General features: G+C 44.0%; 1 protein-coding gene across 1 annotated transcript; it reads right to left on the bottom strand.

Moving 5' to 3' along the window:
- Positions 1-5,793: 5,793 nt before the first annotated feature.
- Positions 5,794-12,797, bottom strand: SUMO2 (small ubiquitin like modifier 2). The gene is made up of 4 exons (XM_041486514.1): positions 12,548-12,797; positions 11,059-11,190; positions 8,005-8,076; positions 5,794-6,485 (listed from the first exon to the last, which is right to left on the bottom strand). Exons 1-4 carry the CDS (start codon positions 12,566-12,568, stop codon positions 6,423-6,425), a joined length of 288 nt encoding a protein of 95 aa, XP_041342448.1. The 5' UTR covers positions 12,569-12,797; the 3' UTR covers positions 5,794-6,422.
- Between the last annotated feature and the right edge of the window lie 5,702 nt (positions 12,798-18,499).

The raw sequence follows: 18,499 nt of genomic DNA, 5'->3' as shown, positions 1-18,499 counted from the left end.
CAGCCCTTAATACCCCCAAAACACTTTCTGGAGAAAAGTGTTTTTTTGGTATGGAGAACACAAGGATTCTGTTACATCTCTCTATATGCACAACGTGAGTTGTCCAGCATCTGAATTAATCACCAGTCTTAATATTAGCACAGATCATGAAAGATAAGAACTGTTAAATGTACACAAACAGGACCAATGTATTATTTTTTCTAATGTAGGATCCATTAAAAAAATCCTGTTTTGGTTTGTTGTTTTTTTGTTTTTAAAGCTCCAATGACTACTTAGATCCCCAGGGAATTCTCTGTTGCATCACATTTTTTTTAGAGACAGATTAAAGGGAAATTTTAAGCAACATGACACATGTTGTTTTAATTCTATTATCCCTTAGGCTTGGGCATTAAGAAGTCAAATGATACCTACCTGCACACAGGTAAACATCTGCTCTCTCAGGAACTTGCAGAAGTATTTTGTCATCTAAATGCTTCTTATTCAAACCCACAGGATTTTACTCTTTAATTTATACCCCTGAGACACACACACAGAGCCACTTTTTAAAGTCAAGATGAGGAAAAACCCGTTCCCTATGACACAGGTTTTCACACAGAGCTTTAGAATTCTAAACCTTAAGTGTTTCCAAGGGGCCCCACTGATCTCTCACAGGCCTGGCTGCAGGGTGGCCTGAAATAAAAGCTGCTTTTCTGATTATTCATCCATTACAAGATGGATAGTTTATGAAGATGGCTACAGAAACTGAGCTTACAGTCCATCACAGGATGATGACAGTTGACCAGAACAATTCTCAGCAGCTGTCTGGAGCACTCAGACACCAAACAATTCCACCTGTTGTTGAAATTCCACCAGCAAGGAATGCACAATGTATTGTGCATTCTGGAAGTCTGAACAAGACTCCAGGAAATGCAAGGGTTAGGCAAGGGGAGATACCACTGGTCTGAGAAAAGCCTCAGCTTGGTCATCCTTCTGTGACCAAGGGTTTCTTCATGCCAGTCTCTGCTACTTATGGCTGTCACAGAGAGCATCCCTTCTTTATTCCAGGCACAAAAAAAGAGGGTTTGACTCAGTTTTCTCTTGCCCCATTTCATTCCCAGCTGAAGTGCCAGCTAATAAACAATCCTTGCCACAGCTGGATTTTCCCCTGTCAGATTTTTGCATCTGGAGTGATGCATAGAGGTTCAGTGGAACATGGATCCTACAGATCCAATGGTTTGTCCCACAGAGCTGATGCTGTTGTTTACAAGAGTTGTGAAAGTTGCTCTGGTACCTCCCTACATCTTCAGGAAAAGTTCCCAACAGCCTGTCAGTGTTTGGGATGGGGAATTGCACCAGAGTGCCCAGACTCCTCTCAAAGCTGTAGAGATGTAGCTCTGAACAACACAAAAAGCAGAGTGGCCAGTTCCTGCTGCTGTTCTTGTCTGGACATCCAACACCACCAAGCCTGGTCGTGCACTCCAAAGTGTTCCTCCTTACTGGGAAAAGGCAGGGTTGCTGGAAGGGGAAGTCAGTGTCCCAGTCTTGTTTTGTTTCAGTTTTCTTAAACAGTGAAGTTTTCTTATTTAAGTGATCCTTCAAGAGCCCTTGCAGGGAATCAGATGTGCTTGACAGGATCCATGTACTGGGTGCTGAAAGGAGGAGATCTAAGCCACAAAAACCAGCACAAAATTCACCACAAATGGTATCTTTTGCATCCATGTTTCCCTGAAGAATATTCCTTTCCAAGGGAGAAACTCTACTAGTTGGGCTTAGCCTTTCCCCAGTACTCCAAAGTCATCCTCACACAGGGATTATTTAAACCTACAGCTCTTCCCCACAGTCCCCATTCCCACTGCAGCTCTCACACACATCCCTTGTCCTTCTCCAGCACCTGCTGGCCTTCCCTTCTGGGATCTCAGCTGACACCCAGCCAGTCCTTCCACAGCACCACCCCTCCCATGTAAACTGAAATCCTTCCAGGACAAGGGAAAACTCTTCCCTTAAAGGGACTTTAAGCATTCCATAAACACCTGGGTGGGGCTCCCAACACCTCCATGTTACAGTAACATCACCTTCCCCTGCTGCTAGGGAAGACACCAGGAAACCCCTGGAATTAAACATCTTGGAGGTCAAACAAAACTGAGAATAGGGATTAAAATTCCATCTTCCATTTATCCTCACACTCCTACATCCTAATCACCCAGAAGTGCTGGACCACCAATTCCTTCTGCCACTACATCCTGAAAAAGCAAGACAAACTAAAGGATTGATTATTCCCTATCAGAACACATTGTCTGGAAACTCATCACAAGCAGAATGAACAAACCTCAATAAACCAGAGAATTAAATGCATTAATTATGCTGTTAATATAATTAATAATAATCCAAGTTATGTAAATGCTTTTAGATTAATACTCCACAAGAGTCCATCACAGCAGCTGACACATATGTACTGAGAAGAGGCCACTACCTAAAATTCTAAGAAAAATACTTGGATTTATTGTTCACATGATGACCAAGGAGGCATCTTTTCATCTTTAGCTTTGAAAACAAATTGCTGTTCCTTAGAAATTCAGTTACTTCCAGCTGGCTGAAGCCTAGGAAGTCTCTTTCAGCCAGTCACATTATGCCTTTTCATTAATGTTGCAGTAAGAGACACAATAGAACCAGCATCCACCAGGCAAATGACAGCACTTAGGTTACACTGACTCGGAAGTAATGAAGTGAAGGTACTAGAAAGGAAAATTCCTGCTGGAAAACCAACTTGCTTTGACCTTAACCCTTGCAGAGATGCTGTCTCTGTTCTGATATCGCAGTTATCTTGAAGCAGCAATTATCTTTGTGTTACTTCAGGGATTTTTCTTTGTTAAAAACACCTCCATATGCCAGCACAAGAATCTCTCTCATGTTACCATTTGGAGTATTTCTTTACAGGCCTGGCAGCTCGGAAAATTCCATGTCAGAGCAGCCCTGCACTCCTCATCCCCTTCCGAATCAGCACCTCGGGCCACTGACCCCCACAGGAGCCCCCTGGGGTGGCTGTGATCCCCACTGTGCAGATAAACAAAGCCATTGGTTTTCAGGTGTCAACCACCCAAACCAGCTGATTTCCATCTGACATTATCTCCCCTGCACATGAATAAAAATGCCTTACTTAAGGTACCTGACAGAATTTTGGTTACCTATTTTTAAACTGGTCATGTTCACAACTCATTTGAAAGACTAAAACCTCAGCACAGGCTGAAGGGGTCCAGCCATCCACCAGAACTCACCAGGGGACTGCATCCAATTATAACTTAGTCCATTCTTTTTCATTTAAAAACCATGGGAGAAATATTAACTAAATTGCATGGCAATCACTTTAGAACACATTATTTGAAAATTGTGAGTAATAATGTAATTTTCCCAGGCTCTTGAAAGATCCCAGCTGTTTAATAAAACATGAAGACCTTACCTCCCAACTAGCCTGACAAGACCTCTTTGCCCACTTTTCCTTTATCCTCCAACAACTGGACTTCCAGAAGCCCATGTGGCTACAAGTGTAAACCCAGGAACTGCCACAAACCAAACCCAGCAGCAAAGTGTACCCCAAATAAGTTGATTCAAGTTGTCCATATCCCTGTACTCCACAGCACTTCCAAATCATCACCCCCAGCAGCAGCTTCCCTAAAAGAGGTAGTCACAGTAAAACCACAGAGGATTCCAGCAATCAGGAATCCACAGGTGAATCTGTAGCACCAGAGGAGCAGTACAGACAAAAACAAGTTCTGACATAAAGAGAGTATTTGCAAGATCACGCAGAAAGACTGCTAATTTTCTTTTTTTAAAAAGGACTGTATTTCTGCATTACTGTTACACCAACGTGTTATATATCAGAACCAGAAATCACCCCACGTTTGCTGCACTAATGGAAATTCAACATTTGAGGCTCTTGAGGAACTAAGTCACTGAAGTTGTTTTTGTGATTAGATTAAAAAAACAAGAAACTGTATCAGAAAAGACTATTTAACACTTTTTTTGGCTGGAGTCACCACCTAACAGAACACCATTCAGCATTGTTAGAGAATCATTTCAGGAACATAAGCAAGCCCAGGTTAACAGCAAAAAGATGAAAAGTGGAGGAATGTAGGTGAATGCTGCACATAAGTTCATGACAGATGAAGTAACACAACTAATTCAGGAAATGAAGACATTGTTTTTAAAAGCTCTTCAGTATCTGTCACTTGACGTCTGTTGCCTCAGGAAATAAAAAGTACAAGGCAAGATACAACAGGGAGCTTTGAGCTTCACAATATTAAGTTGAGCTGAAAAAAAATCGTATTTAAGGAGACCTCACCCTTTCTTCAGAAACTAAAGCAAGTCCAAACACCTTTTTTGGCCAAACAAGATAAAGACAGCTTTCTCCTGGGAAAAGTCTTGGCATGACATCAAGTTGAAAGTATTTTATACACCGATATCAGAAGTTTAGCCAGCTTAAAAGCCAGAGATTCTAAAGCCAAAGAGCAATGTATTCCACATGTAACCTAGGAAAGATGTTGAAATGTATTCCCCCACCACCCTCTTCTTCAAAGTAGATTTTTCTAGACCTTTTAGACTTGAATATGTAAACATTTGTTCACAAGAAGGAATTTCAATCCTGCAAAACACCACAGAAGTCTACAAGATACATCCCACAATGAGAAGTAATCTGCTTGGCAACAGCATTTCCTTGAATTAAAACAAAGGTACACAGTAGATTACATTCTTCAGCTACAGACTCAAGTGCAACTGCAAAAACAGATGTTAATTTTCCCTGTATCTCCACTAGATGAAACTAATGGAGCATCAAATGTGTTATTTCTGACAGAAGACAAATAGATCACAACTCATCAGCTAAATGCACACACCCATCATTCTGCCACAAAACTTTCAGCTCAAGCAGGCACAGGCCCCACGTGTAACAATCACTCCTTGAATTAACTGTTACAAAAAACACCACCAAATAGTGGCCTCTTCAAAGAAATTTATACCTAAAAAAGCATGAAGTTACTATAAAATATTGGAACATTCCTAGGACATCAAAGAATGCTGTGGGTTTGACAGGTATATAATCTTCCATGAACGTCCATGGATTTCACTCCAACCTCAAAACTTCCCCCAAAAGTTCCCCAAGAGCTCAAGAATTGTAGAGAAGACTTGTGAAAAACACCACCATCACTGTACCTCCCTTCAGTACCTCCAGCCTCTTTCCCTCTTCCAAGCAGAACAGCAGAGTGGGGTAAAGCAGAGCTTGGAATCTCCATCACCATAGCTAAATACACCCAAAAACAGAACTCAATTTTTTATTTTTGCTTTACATTTCCAAGCAGCTCCCATTTGATACCATGGTAAACTGAACGGTTAATGAAATTATTTGCTCTCTTTAACTTGATGTTTACATCAATAAGCATTCAAATACAGAGTCTTGAATAAACTACTGCAACAACAATATTGATGCTTCTATTAAAGACTGACAAGAAGAGCTCAACCCAAAGGCATTACCAAGTAGTTCAGTATTTTGCAGTTTGACTAATCAAACAGTTTTGGCTTAGCAGAACATTCACAAAAAAATAAAAATAAATCAAATTAAGAGAAAACTGACTTCTATTTCCAGTTCAACTGCTGACTGACAGACCTCAAGGAAGCCTTTCCTTTTTTAACAGTCTCCTGCCTAGATAGGGGGGATTATGCTTACTTACCACAGAGAAAGCTGAGATTTGAGAAGCATAAAGTGCTGCAGAGAAAGAAATACAGGTGCTGAGTACTATTACTCCACAGAAAAAGAAAGAAAACTGGTTATTTTAAACAAGAAGTTTATTTAAACAACAAGACGTTTTACTTGAAGGGAAAACTATCTAGGACTTTTTTTTTTCCTTTTTTTTTAAAGAGTAATTTACCCCTACTTAGACAGAGATTGCTCTACATGTAACAGCTACGTACAAAAAAGTTATAAAATTGCCCTTGGTTTTACAATGATAAAAGAAAAACATTGAAATTATCCAATCAAACAAGGTATGCAAGGTTTTTGTTTTTGAACAGTGAGAGCAAAATAACTTACTGGAATATAAAGATAACTCGGCTTATTCTGTGATTCTGTAAAAGTAGAAGGAGCATGCCACTAATGGAGAGAGGGGCATTTTCACAGAACCAGTTTGTTTTCCCACCCCATCTCCATTAAATGTTGATCAAAACATACCATTGGCCATTTAGTTAAAAAAAAATATGCATTATGCTTGTGCACATCACCAGTTACTTTATGTACAATAAAAGGAATAAGAAAAAAAAAATCAGAGAGAAGAGAGAAAACTATACTGCAGTAGTCAGGATGTGGCTGAACCAAGTCTCATTTTTCTAATTGTGAAGTGTCGCCTGTGGGAGCACAGTTCTGGAGAGGAAAGTAGCAGGTTCTTTTTTGTGTGTTTGTTTTAGTAAACTCCTCCTGTTTGCTGCTGGAACACATCAATTGTATCTTCATCCTCCATTTCCAACTACAGCAGAAAAAAAGAAAAAAGGGCTTTCAACTCTTCTCACATCTCCACAGCAGCCTGGGTTGTTCTTACAGTTCCTGACTTTATGTTTACTTTTTATGCAACTTAACCAGAGAAGCCCCACTCCCCTTCACCACCAGCCTTTTATACATTTAACAAAACTCACTAAACTCAAAAGCAAATTGCACAGGAAAAAAAAATGCCAATTGATAACTGTTGACCTAGAATGAATTCTAGTACTAACTTCAGGGTACACTGTGTGACTCCTAAGAAACAGATTGGTAATATTTGATTTCTGTTGCCTGCTTTGCCATTGCACCTTTGTTCTCCTATTTACTCCCTCAGTTTACCTTAAAACATTGCCACAATTCCAGTTGGCTGCTGTTGCTAAAATGGCTACAGCAATGGGGAAGCAGACTGGAATTAAAGCCTCTGCCCAACCAGGCAGTAAAACCAAGGATCAGCAAGCACAAAAAAATTAAAAACACTTGGCATGTAACCATGTAACAACTGACAGTGAAGAACAGCAATACTTCATTAACATAATTCTCTTTTTTCACCCTAAGTTTTACAGTTGATATTCCTGGGATGTTAATGGCACCTACTGACAAAATCTGTACCAAAACTGAAGGGCTGCTGTAACTAATTCAAGTTATATTTCTAAACAGACTCAATTGCTGCTTAGGAAAGCAAACTAGTCTATGCTATTTACCACAGCTATAAACAGACTGGTCTAAGCTTCAGCAAAACATGGATAGAAAAGAAAAATCATCCTGTTGCCTCAATTATCAGTATTGTAAATTAAAAAGTTCCATAGATTGGGGCCACAAGAGGCACAATCTTTGAAGCAACAGCTTGGAAAATTCAGAACTGAAAACTAAAGTCCGTTATTTCATTACAAGTGGTTCTGAACAGCAGATAAAACTATCACTTGGTCAGGCTGATTAAACACAGCTCCGTGGAGCAGGACAGAAAAATGCTCCAGGGCCACAGGGAACCATTCTGTTCTTGGAATGCCTTCATTCAAATACTTACAGACAACCCAAACTTCACCATATTCATTAATTCCATGCTACTGAAACAGCTTTAGATCACAAACAACAGAAATTACTTTTGTATTACAAATGCAAGCTTGCAAACAGGATCTCTCTGATAGCATCCTGGCATGCTTTTATATAAAAAATAATGCCATTGCTTCAAGAAAAACTCAATTCTTAGCTTACCATCCTTATCTCAGAGCCATGAACCAATAAAGTGAAAGTTTTACAGGACTCACCATCTGTACCTGTACTTAATTTTTCTGGTTTATTATTACAGTGATACAGATTTATTATTCAAAACACCAAAAGTCTTGGATTCCATTTCTGAACATCCTAAAGTAGTTACACCAAAATAATGGTAAAAAAGATCCAGTTCTATCAGTAATAGATACAATTATGCAAGTATTTGACAGGAAACAGAAGCATCAACTCCTGCAGCAAATTTCAAATAGTTCTTTAGTCTTGCTTGTGCTGTTTACCTGTGCAGGTGTGTCTGTTTCATTAATTGGCTGCCCATCGAACCGGAATCTGATTTGCCTCATTGACAACCCCTGGACAAAGAGAAATAACACAAAGGGAAATAAACCTGGTGCAAAAGTACTCAGTAGTTTACTCTTGAACTTGTCACTGAATTGCAGCATCATCATTAAAAGCCACCAGAGATTCCATCCTTCCCTCATGCCCTGACTTTTAGGCATTTCACTCCAAATCCCTGCAATCTGTTTTGCATTAAACACTGCGTTGTGTCCAACAACTCATGAGAAGCAACAGTGCCCCCACTGACTAAGTTAAAATAAAGCCACTTCTGCTACACCCCAAAGGCAGGCAGGTTTATTGTGCTTTTGAGTAATTCACTTAAAAACTAGGTGCAACACTCTAGGTAATAAATGTCCAACAATGACACTCAACACTTCCTTTTCATCTTCCCCACAAACAAAGGTATTCTCAAATATTTCTTCCAGAAATGCAACAACAAAATTAGCCTGCAGCAGCTAAGAGTAAAAAATGGGAACTTTTTGATCTCCAGTTCCTATTCTAAAGAAATCAATGTATCAATTTCTTCCATGCACAGATGGAAAAAATAAAGGAATTTTCTACTTCCAAATTAGCCAGTATTTTGGATAAGCATTTCTACCATACAACACTCATTTTACTGACCTCTTCCAGCCCTAGAAGAATATCCTCTCATCCTCATCTGAGCCAACAGACTGAAAAATGTAACTTGTAACCAACCTATCCTTCTGATAACATCACATCCAAAATCACCAGTGAGTTTTCCAAAGTATTTTACAGGTATTTTGTCAGTGACATTTGGGGATACAAACTTCCTTTCCAGTTCTATCCATTCTCTCCAGAGTATCTAACTATCCAAGAGCCCAATCTGGTTTTGAAGCCAATCCAATGGATTGCAGGGTCGTGCTTTGGCATCTCTGAGTTAGAAGAGAAGCCTTCATTCAGCCTGGCAAGAGCGGATGTCACACACAACAGAAAACAATGTAGTAATTATTTCTGAGGAGTAGATTTGTCAGGAAAAATATTTTAATAAATGTGAGTAAACTTTTTTTATTAACTTTATGGTTCACAAAAAAATGCCTTCTCCAGCATCAAGACACTGCAGTGTTCTCTCAGAACATCATCTGGTCTAAGGAAGTGTGTGGCTCAGTCTCATGGCAGCAACACATTTCTGCACAGCAACACTTGGTCTGAGCCCTTTTCTCTGACACTGTGTTTCTTGAAACATGTATTTCCCATTCCCAGAGTGTTGTTTTTGTCCAGGTTCATGACAACCTTATGAGCTAAATAAATGTTAGCTGAAAACATACTGAAAAACTGTCCTTTGGTGAGCTTAGCGTCCACAAAACATGAAGTATGGTTCATGGATGATTTTTTCACCACTTTATCACAAATAGTTTTGATCTTTTCAACAGGTCACTCAAGTTATTTCCATTTTAGATCTACTACACACAACATATGATTATCATCCTTTATAGCTGCTAAGTTCTCTGTCACCTCTCCAAAATTCCAAAATTTATGTTGGGGTGTACCTAGCTAGGTAAATAAATACATGAATAAAATCTAACTTCTAGAGACATGTAGAACAAATGTTTTTTGTTCATAAACATTCAGCAAAATTTCAGAAGCAAGCACCTAAAGACAAATCCATATCCACTAAAGTATTGTTTGGATACTTAGTAGCTTAAAACTAAGATCCCAAAAAATGTCTCCCATTCTCAAGATTTACAGATGTTTTTCCTCCAGTTGATACCTGGGTTTGTTTTTTTGTTGTTTTTGGATTTTTTTTGCTGGCTTTGGTTTTGTTTTTCTTTAAGCAGAGTAAACATTTTGGCAATCTAAGACAATTTGGACTATTACTTTTGCTTGCTTCAAAGTAACTAAAAATGAATGATACTTTAAAATATTTTTATGCCAGGATTTATAGACAAATAACCAATCCTCAAATTCCCTGACAGACAGATATAACTGCACTCTATGACTGGAAAAAGCAACACAGTGATTTGAAAAATAGAACAAGAGTTTGTATGACTGAGGTAGGAAAAACAAACTCACAGCTTCCAACATTCACTGATTTCTCCACAGAACACTCATACAAGAACACATTCACATGTTCAGCAAGAGCTAATTTTTCCTGTCTTTACTCTTATTCTGTTGTGGCACAGGGCAAACAAAAGAGGTTTTACCACTCTCTATGTGAATCACAGGGTTTTTCCTGGTGATGAAATAGCTGCACCAATATCTTACACTGACTTTATTGTATGCAATAGTATCCTTGAGCATTTATGTTTAAAAAAATTAAAAATTCACAAATTCTGAACACTTCTGTAGAGATAAAATATTTTGAAGGCAGACAGTCACTAAATATTGTGGATACCAAAATTTCCCTAATCAGGAGCTTCAGAAGGAGGAGTTCCATGGCTCTACTCAAACAGGTGTTTTTAAAACTTGCAATAGCTGCTTGCATCCTCACAGACTGGCTGCAGCTGCCACCACATCAGCAAACATATGGGGTGTGTGTGTCTCTCAGAATATTCATTTGTCAACCAGGACACAAGAGAAAAAACAAAGCTCATCTTTAAATGTACAAGCTCCTTCTCAAGGTATCTTCTCATCGCAGTACAATTAAGCTAATAAATCAGGAGCCAGTGACCAGTCCAAGAAGTCACTCAGAGCTATAAAAATCCCTGATTACCATTTAACTCTCTCTTCCCTAAGTTCATTCCAAACCCACCCTTTCCACACGAATATTTCTAAGCATTAGAGCAGCAGTTACCTCCCAGAGGCCTCCACCTATAAATGCAGATTTCATAGATGACAACAACTTTATTTACCCATTTCCTGCCACAACCCTCTCAAGTCCACCGAGTAACAGACCACAAGGACAATACACAGCACAGTTAGTTTCTGTTCCATCTCTATCATTTTGTGTATTTACTGAAGTTTTAAGACTTCAACTGTTTTCCTCTATCCCTGTGGAGAGCAGCTCTCCCCCAGACACCGTTCTCCTGAGATCATACCTGTCGTTCACAATAGGCTTTCATTAGTTTACTAAGTGGTGTGTGCCTCTTAATCTTAAACTGCACCACAGACCCATCTTGCCCTGCCACCTTCAGATTAATGTGGTCATTGTTTTCAGTCTTCACTCCTTCCTGTGGAGGAAATAAAAGAAAAAAAAAAAAGTAACCAACACTTTTTAAAAAAGGTATGAAACAAGAAGTTAACATTTTACCAAAGTGCAACAGGTTATTGAAAAGGAGGAAATAAAGATATTAAAGCTGTTTACTGACTTGAAACCTTGAATTAGGGAATAAAGGTCAGCACTTTTCAGTTGAAAATTTAAAGGAAGAAAAGCCACATACAATAAAAAAAATTTGATATTAACTGTCATTCTGCAGACTGGAAATTTAGCAATGAAGAATTACCAGGCCAGGCATTCAACACAGAGGGGAAAAAAAAAAGAAAAAAAAAAAAAAGTTATTTCTATCAAAAGCACAACAATATGCAACACCAGTGTTCCCACTAAATGGAATTAAGTTACCTATGTTATACTATGATCTGTTATAGCTGATTTGTGTTACAACTGTGCTCCCAACCAGCAGCAAGGCTCTTTCTCATTGCACCTCAAACTTTTTCCTACCGTTTGATGTCGTTATTAAAAAAAACTTTCCAGATACTTTAAAGGGCTGTGTTTCAAACGGTGATAAAACCTGAAACAGCCCAGGTCTTCTCCTTCAGAAAATGTTTAAAAAAACTCCACATCAAGCAGCCCGACCCTCCCGGAGCGGAAAACTGCGGAGGATCAACTTCCAGCTCCGTCCCTCGTGTTCTGGCCGGGCCTCAGGGCACAGGGACGGGGATCGGGGCTGTCCCGCTCCGGGGCTGTCCGGCACCCCCAATTCCAGCTTTGTTTTCCCTCTTTTCTGGGAGCCGGGTCCCGCCATGTGTCAGCCCGCGCGCGGCCCCGCGCCCTCCGCCACTTCCAACTCGGGTTGAAAATAGTGTGGGGGAGGAAAAAAAAAAAAAAAAATAACTCGGGTTGAAAATAGTGTGGGGGAGGAAAAAAAAAAAAAAAAAAAAAAAAGCCAACCCCCCCGGCGGTGGCCTCTGTTAATTCCTGCCGTGCGGAGCGGAGCCCCCGCGGCCCCCCCGGCCCCGAGCGGGGCCAGAGGCGGCACAAAGGGGCCGGAGCCGTGCGGGGACCGTGAGGGCAGCGGCTGCCGAGGTAGCCGGCGGGGATGCTGCGGCCGCGGAGGAGGAGGAGGAGGAGGAGGAAGGCAGCAGCAACCGCCTCCAGACCTGCCTCTCTCCCCACGGAGGGCGGGAAGGCGGCCCGGGCTCGCTCCCCCTCTCCCCGGGGATCCCCCGCCCGCCCCGGGAGCCGCGGCCTCGGCCCCCCCCACCCGCGCAGGAAAATGGCGCGCAAAGGCGGCGCGGGGGCTGCGGGCCGGGGCCGCCGCCTGAGGGGCCGAGCGCGGCGGCGGGAGCTGCGGAGCGCGCCGGCCTCACCTTGGGCTTCTCGTCGGCCATGGCGAGTCGGCGATGCGGGGGCGGCTCGGAGCGCGCACAAAGGGGGGGCAGAGCCGGCCGAGCGCGGCGGAGAGAGGGAGAGAGAGGGACACAGAGAGAGGGGAAGGCGGGGGGGGCCGGGAGCGCGCACGCACGGGGCAAGGCGCGGCCCCGCGGCTGTGCGTGCGCGCACCCGCCGCGCTCTCCCCTCCCCCCCCGGGCGCGTTCCCGCCGCCCATTGGGCCCCGGCGCGCGGGGAGGGGGCGGAGCGAAGCCCGAGCCGGGGGGGTGAGGCGGGAGAGAGGGGGAAGGGGCGGCGGAGGGAGCGCGCGCGCGCCCCGCGGCCGTTACATAACGCGGCGGCGGCGCCGGCTGCCCGCGCGCTGCGTGCGCGCGCCCCTGCCCCGCCCCGCGCGGCGGGCATTGTCCTTCGCAAAATGGCCGCCCGGCCACCCTCAGCGCCCCGCACCGCTCCTCGCACCGGGCCCCGCACCGCGCCCTTCCCGAACAGAACTTCCCTTAGCCACCCCCAGCATCCTTGGCCCGCTCACATCTTAAATCTCCTCAAAGCCACTGGGCCACCTTCCACGGCCCCTCAGTGCCCCTTCAGTGCCTCACGCGCTGTTCTTTGCACATGCACCTTCCCGATCGAACGGGCAGGCCAGCGAGGTTGTGAGTCCCTGTTCCCGGAGGCGTTTAGGGGAAGAGTGGACGTGGCACTCAGTGCCATGGTCTGGTTCGCAAGGTGGTGTTGGGGTTGAACTCGCTGATTTCTGAGGCCTTTTCTGACCTCGTTGATGCTGTGGTTCTGTGATCTCCCTCGTCTCTGCCTTATCAAATGTCTCCCTCCTGCTTGTGCCCCTCACTGTGTCATGGAGAGCAGTGATGGCGTGGCAGACCCCCAAAACCCTGGGTGTCCCCGTGAGGAGGGGTTATCCTGGGGGAGATGCCATGTCTGAGAAGGAACTGAGCACCTGCAGCACCCCAACAATTACTCTACATAAATCAGAGCCACCAATGATGTGATTTCTTAAAGTTCATTCCAAGGGAAGGGAGGAGGAAACTCTCAAGAACTCCAGAGATTTCACAGGTTCGCACAAAACGGTTCCTGTGCCTTTTATCATCAGCATTACACTTGCCACCATCATTTGTCAAATGCTTCTCTACATCACGTAGATGGAAAAGAAACACCACAAAAATGATCCCTGTTGATCCTCCAGGGATGGATTTTCCAGGTGGGCATCACTCCACACTGGTGTTGCTCCGTGTGGGAGCATTCTGAGTCACGACACCAAGGTGGCCGTGTGGTCACATACCCCTTGCTCCTGGCAGGACAAAACTTTCTGCACCATTTCAGAGATGTTCCTTGTCCAGAATAAACTGCTCACATAGTGAAATATTGATTGAAGAGAAACTTCACTTACAGGCAGAGCTGCAGACTTGCTTTTCACTCAGTTGTGGTCCTCCTGCTGTGCCTTTGTCATGTTACCTAACATTCCAGCTCTCTCCTTCTGAGCACAGATTGGATTTTTCCTGCCATTTGCTGGAAATTGCAGAAGAGTGGGGAGAGAACGCTGAAGCCAAACCTTTATCCAAGTCCCCAGTTGAGAAAATGGCACAGCCATGAGGCAGGAGGATGTCCCAGGCAGCCACCTGAGCTTCCACAAAACGTGAACAATGGTCTTCTACAATCCCTTGTAGTCCAAAATTTAGCCAAATTAGTCCAAAATCTATGAAATTTCATAGAACCTTTTAGTTTTAGTATTTTACTCCTCCTGAAGAGTCTTAGTGAGTCAGTTCTGAAAAAATCCCAGACACAGACATGTTCAGTTTGACCCAAGAAGGCAACAGATGCTGTTTCAAATTGACTGCAATACAAACAGATCATCCTTTAAGCTCTGCTTTCCACTCCTACCTGTGTCAATTTACTTGATTTATCATCAAAAGATAATCAGTTGATCCTGCCTGTTTTCTCTGTGTTTAATTACTCATGCTATTATTTTTCTATTTGTTTAAGGTACTGGGAGGTGAGAAGCACCCAGGCTGGGAAGACCATGTTCTTCTACCCAAACCCCCCTTCATGTGTGATACCTCAGGCTCCTGTGATCTCCCTTCTCCTTTCATTTGAGCTCTGAAAAGCAATGGGCAGCTTGGTTTGGACCTTCTCAAGTCGATCATCAGTACTGAGAAGTAGAACTACTAGTGAGAAAAAGGAAAAAAAGCACCTTAATCCTCACCCTTCTATCTCATCCATGGCTTTTTAAAGCAAAACTCCAAACCCATGGGGTACTTCACAGAACTAAAGATGAGTTGTGATTCCCAGTGGACCTTAATTTCTATTTTTAGAGATGATGCAACATCACAGAGAAGTGTGGAAGGGCATCATGAGGCTTGATGGTCCTGTTGTATTTTGTTTTTGTCACTTCTTCCCCCTCCCTCCTTGAAGATCCCTGTGCTGCAGGCCCAGGAGGAGGAATTTCTGGGGAGGTGGGATGAAACTGGCCAAGGTCTGAGCGTGCCGTGAAAGAACTGAAGGCAGGAATGGCACCAAGTGACACACACGTTAAGGCAGCATCACAAATAGAACAAGTGTGCTAAAAAAGACAGGAAAATACTCTAGAATTTATGAGAACATATGGGAGTTAGATGTGCTCAGAAAGGCTGCAAACTGCTTCAGCTGCACCAGCACTGGTCTCACCACCAATCAAACAGATCCCAAATCACAGAGCAGGTTTATACAAACCTCATCTCTGTGTGGCTTTTCTTTTTACATAGCAACAGAGGAAACTCTGAGAAACTGGAGCTGACAATAATCAGTGCTAAAACCTGCAAAGGAACTGGCCAGACAGCAGCACTGGGAGCAAGCAGTGGGGGTAGAAGCCACACTGGGAACTACAAAGGGCTCACTCCTGCAGGGTCCGGGCTGCAGCAGAGGGGAGCAAAGCAAAGCTTTTTGTCCCTCTGAGCTCCTCCTCTTCAATGCACCAAGCTGAAGGGAGGTGAATAGGGAAGTGTCACGGTGAGAATTCCTGAGAAATTCCATCTCTGGGAGAAAAAAATTCCACGTGTTGTTTCTTAAAATATTTCCATACTTTGTTTCATTCTTGTACTGCAGTTTTATAATGAAGAAATCTAGATTTTGCAGAGCTCTTTGGTTTAATTCTCCACCCTCTGATGAAGAGGACAGGGAACACAGGCATTCCATATATATGCTCTTCATGCTGGGAGTTTAAAACCTTCCATTTTCTGACACCAAAGCAGCTACAGGCAGAAGGTGTGTGTTCCTGCACATCAGCAAGCATTAGCCCACAAAACCTACTCCAGTCCCTTTAAAACTGGGTGCTATTTTGCACTGAGTCCAAGGAAAGAACTGAAAGCACACAGTAATTTGGAGGTGTGAATGAGTGCTTTGGGTTACTGGCTCAGACCCTGCAGGTCTGAGTGCTTTACTCAGGGTTTGCTCTTCATTAATTCTGGCTTAGCCCTGGGAATAGAAGATACCTTTTGCCTACAGTCCTGTCTGTGCTGTGCCTTCCCTGTCCATGATGCTGATCATTCCCTCTGTTCCCCAAATAGCTTCCAAAACTCCTGTTTCACAGGGTAGTAACTCCTATCTCATCAGACCTTTTTAATTTTATTTTTCCTCTTTTTCTCCTAACTGTAAACCACACAATTTCTCTTTTCTTTCCTTGCTGGACCCACAGCCCACACTCCAAAGCCTTTCTGAGCAATGTGAAGTCCCACTCTGACATGGAAATTCCCAATTCTGCTCAATTATCTGGACTGGAGAGGCACAGAAGCTTCCTTGAGAGGTAAGCAGGAAGGTTTGCCTTCTAGATATGAGCAGAGCTCCAGCCAGTGTTCAAGAGGAGTAAAAAATGTCAAGATTTCATACTAAAACTCACCTTTCCCAAGATGATTTCCACAGGAATCATCCGTTTAAGAACAACAGATGCTGCGGATATGAAAAGCCACTGACACTTTTAGGGAGCGAGCAAAGTGGACGCTGTGTGCCAAGAGACAGCAGGAGAAGATCAAAGAGTTCCAGCTTTCAGTGTCTCTTCACACAGATGGACCTGGGAGCAGCAGAGGACAGTGTCCCACTCCTAGATCCACCTCCCACACGATGGATCTCTACACAGTATTACATGGATATTCTGAATATATTCTGCCTCTCACAAGAAACTGCTGCAGTTATAAAAGCAGCACCTTAGCCTTGAGGAACAGTGGCAGGAGGCCTCGTACTCCTGGGTTTTCAGACACCTGGTTTTGATTTGCATCTAGAGCCTTGTAGTGATGTGTGGAATGGTATTCTGGATCTAGGAATGCCCACTAACATCCTCAGAAGTCTGCAGCACAGAGCAGCACCATTGTGTAAGACAATAGGTGAATCTGACTTTGTGCAGCAGAGATTCAAATACAGGCTCGTCTTCAAATAACAAAACACAGACCCTTACCCATGATAAACAGAGAGGGGTTTAAAATTGATGAGTCTTCAGCTTCTCAAACAGCTTTTGGAATGTTTAATTTGTTCTACCTGCAAAAATTTATTTCTTCTGACCTGAACAGACACCACTTCCTCTTCTCAGCATGACTGGTTACATGACATGCTCTTCCCAGAGATAACTGCTAGCTTTATTTTTATTGGAAATGATGGATGCAGCAGCTGATGAGTAAAAAAGGGCAATTTAGCCATGGAGTGCTGCAGCATTTGTCATACAAGAACAGAAAATGATTTACGTTATCTTGAAAAGTTAATTTTTAGTGAGCATCCTGGGAAGGCACCACCCTAAGAGGGACTGGTTCCAGCTGTAGGACCAACAAAGCTGCACTGCTAATACTTGTCTTAAAAAATATATTGCTGAAGAACTTGCTTATTGGCTAACACAGGCAAAAAGTGAAGAGTACACAGAAGTGGGGAGGAGAGCAGAATGCAAGGAGAGGAGCAGGGTGCCATTAGTGTTTTATCACACCAGGTTATTGAGTTGAATGCCATGGTAGGTGAGCTGCCAGCGTTAACAGAAAGGTGATGAGTCTCCAGCAGCCTCAGAAGGCACCTCTGCCCAGTGTCCAGGGAATATCGACCTCCTCCTGGACCGTGAGTGAGTGAGTGAGGCACAGTGGCAGTCCTTCCCCAGCCTGCAGGCAACTCCCTGAAGTCAGAGCACATAATTTGATTTGTCAGCTTTATCAATGCCCAAGAGCTCCAGAGAGCGTCACTTTCAACATCCCAGAGGCTTCTCAACCTGCATGTGTTTGACATGCATAAAGAAATAGGAGACACGGGTTGTTACACAGCAGTCAGTCAATGAAGTGAGCATGAAAGCAGCACTGTGCTAGTGACTGTGCTCTTGGACAGAGATCAGACAGGGTGTGGGGTCTCCCTCACTGGAGATATCCCAGAACTGTCTGGACACAACCCAGTGCCATGCGCTCTGAGACGAGCCTGCTGGGGCAGGGAATCTGGATGTGAGTTTGTGCTCCTTCCAACCTGAAGGAGCACAAACTCATTTGGTGAATCTGGGAACACTGAGTGACCAACTGCATCACTGCACTACACACCTGGGGCCAGCAATGCTCCCACCAGCACTGAATCTGTTCTGACAAGAAAATGAGGCAGATTGTCATGGGGTGCCATCCATTCCATTCCATTCCATTCCATTCCATTCCATTCCATTCCATTCCATTCCATTCCATCCCATCCCATCCCATCATCCCCCCCAACCCGCTCGGAGCAGCCCCCGCCCGCCCCGGCCCTCAGGGACGGCGGCTCGGGCGGGGGCGGAGCGGGGCTCGTCCCGCCCCGGCGGGGCCTCGGGAGCGGGCGGCGCTTCCGGGGCGAGCGGTGGTGCCTGCCCCGAGCCGGCGGAGACCCGCGCTCCCCCCCCGTCCCTTCCCGTCCCCGGGCGGCGGCTCCGCCGGGGCAGCGGCGGCCGGGCCGGGCGGGGGCTC

This window comes from Pyrgilauda ruficollis, unplaced genomic scaffold, assembly GCF_017590135.1.
Source record: "Pyrgilauda ruficollis isolate IOZ18807 unplaced genomic scaffold, ASM1759013v1 scaffold77, whole genome shotgun sequence".
Lineage (NCBI taxonomy): Eukaryota > Metazoa > Chordata > Aves > Passeriformes > Passeridae > Pyrgilauda > Pyrgilauda ruficollis.
The sequence above is the reverse complement of the archived record's forward strand: the minus strand, read 5'-3'. Positions and strand labels throughout refer to the sequence as shown.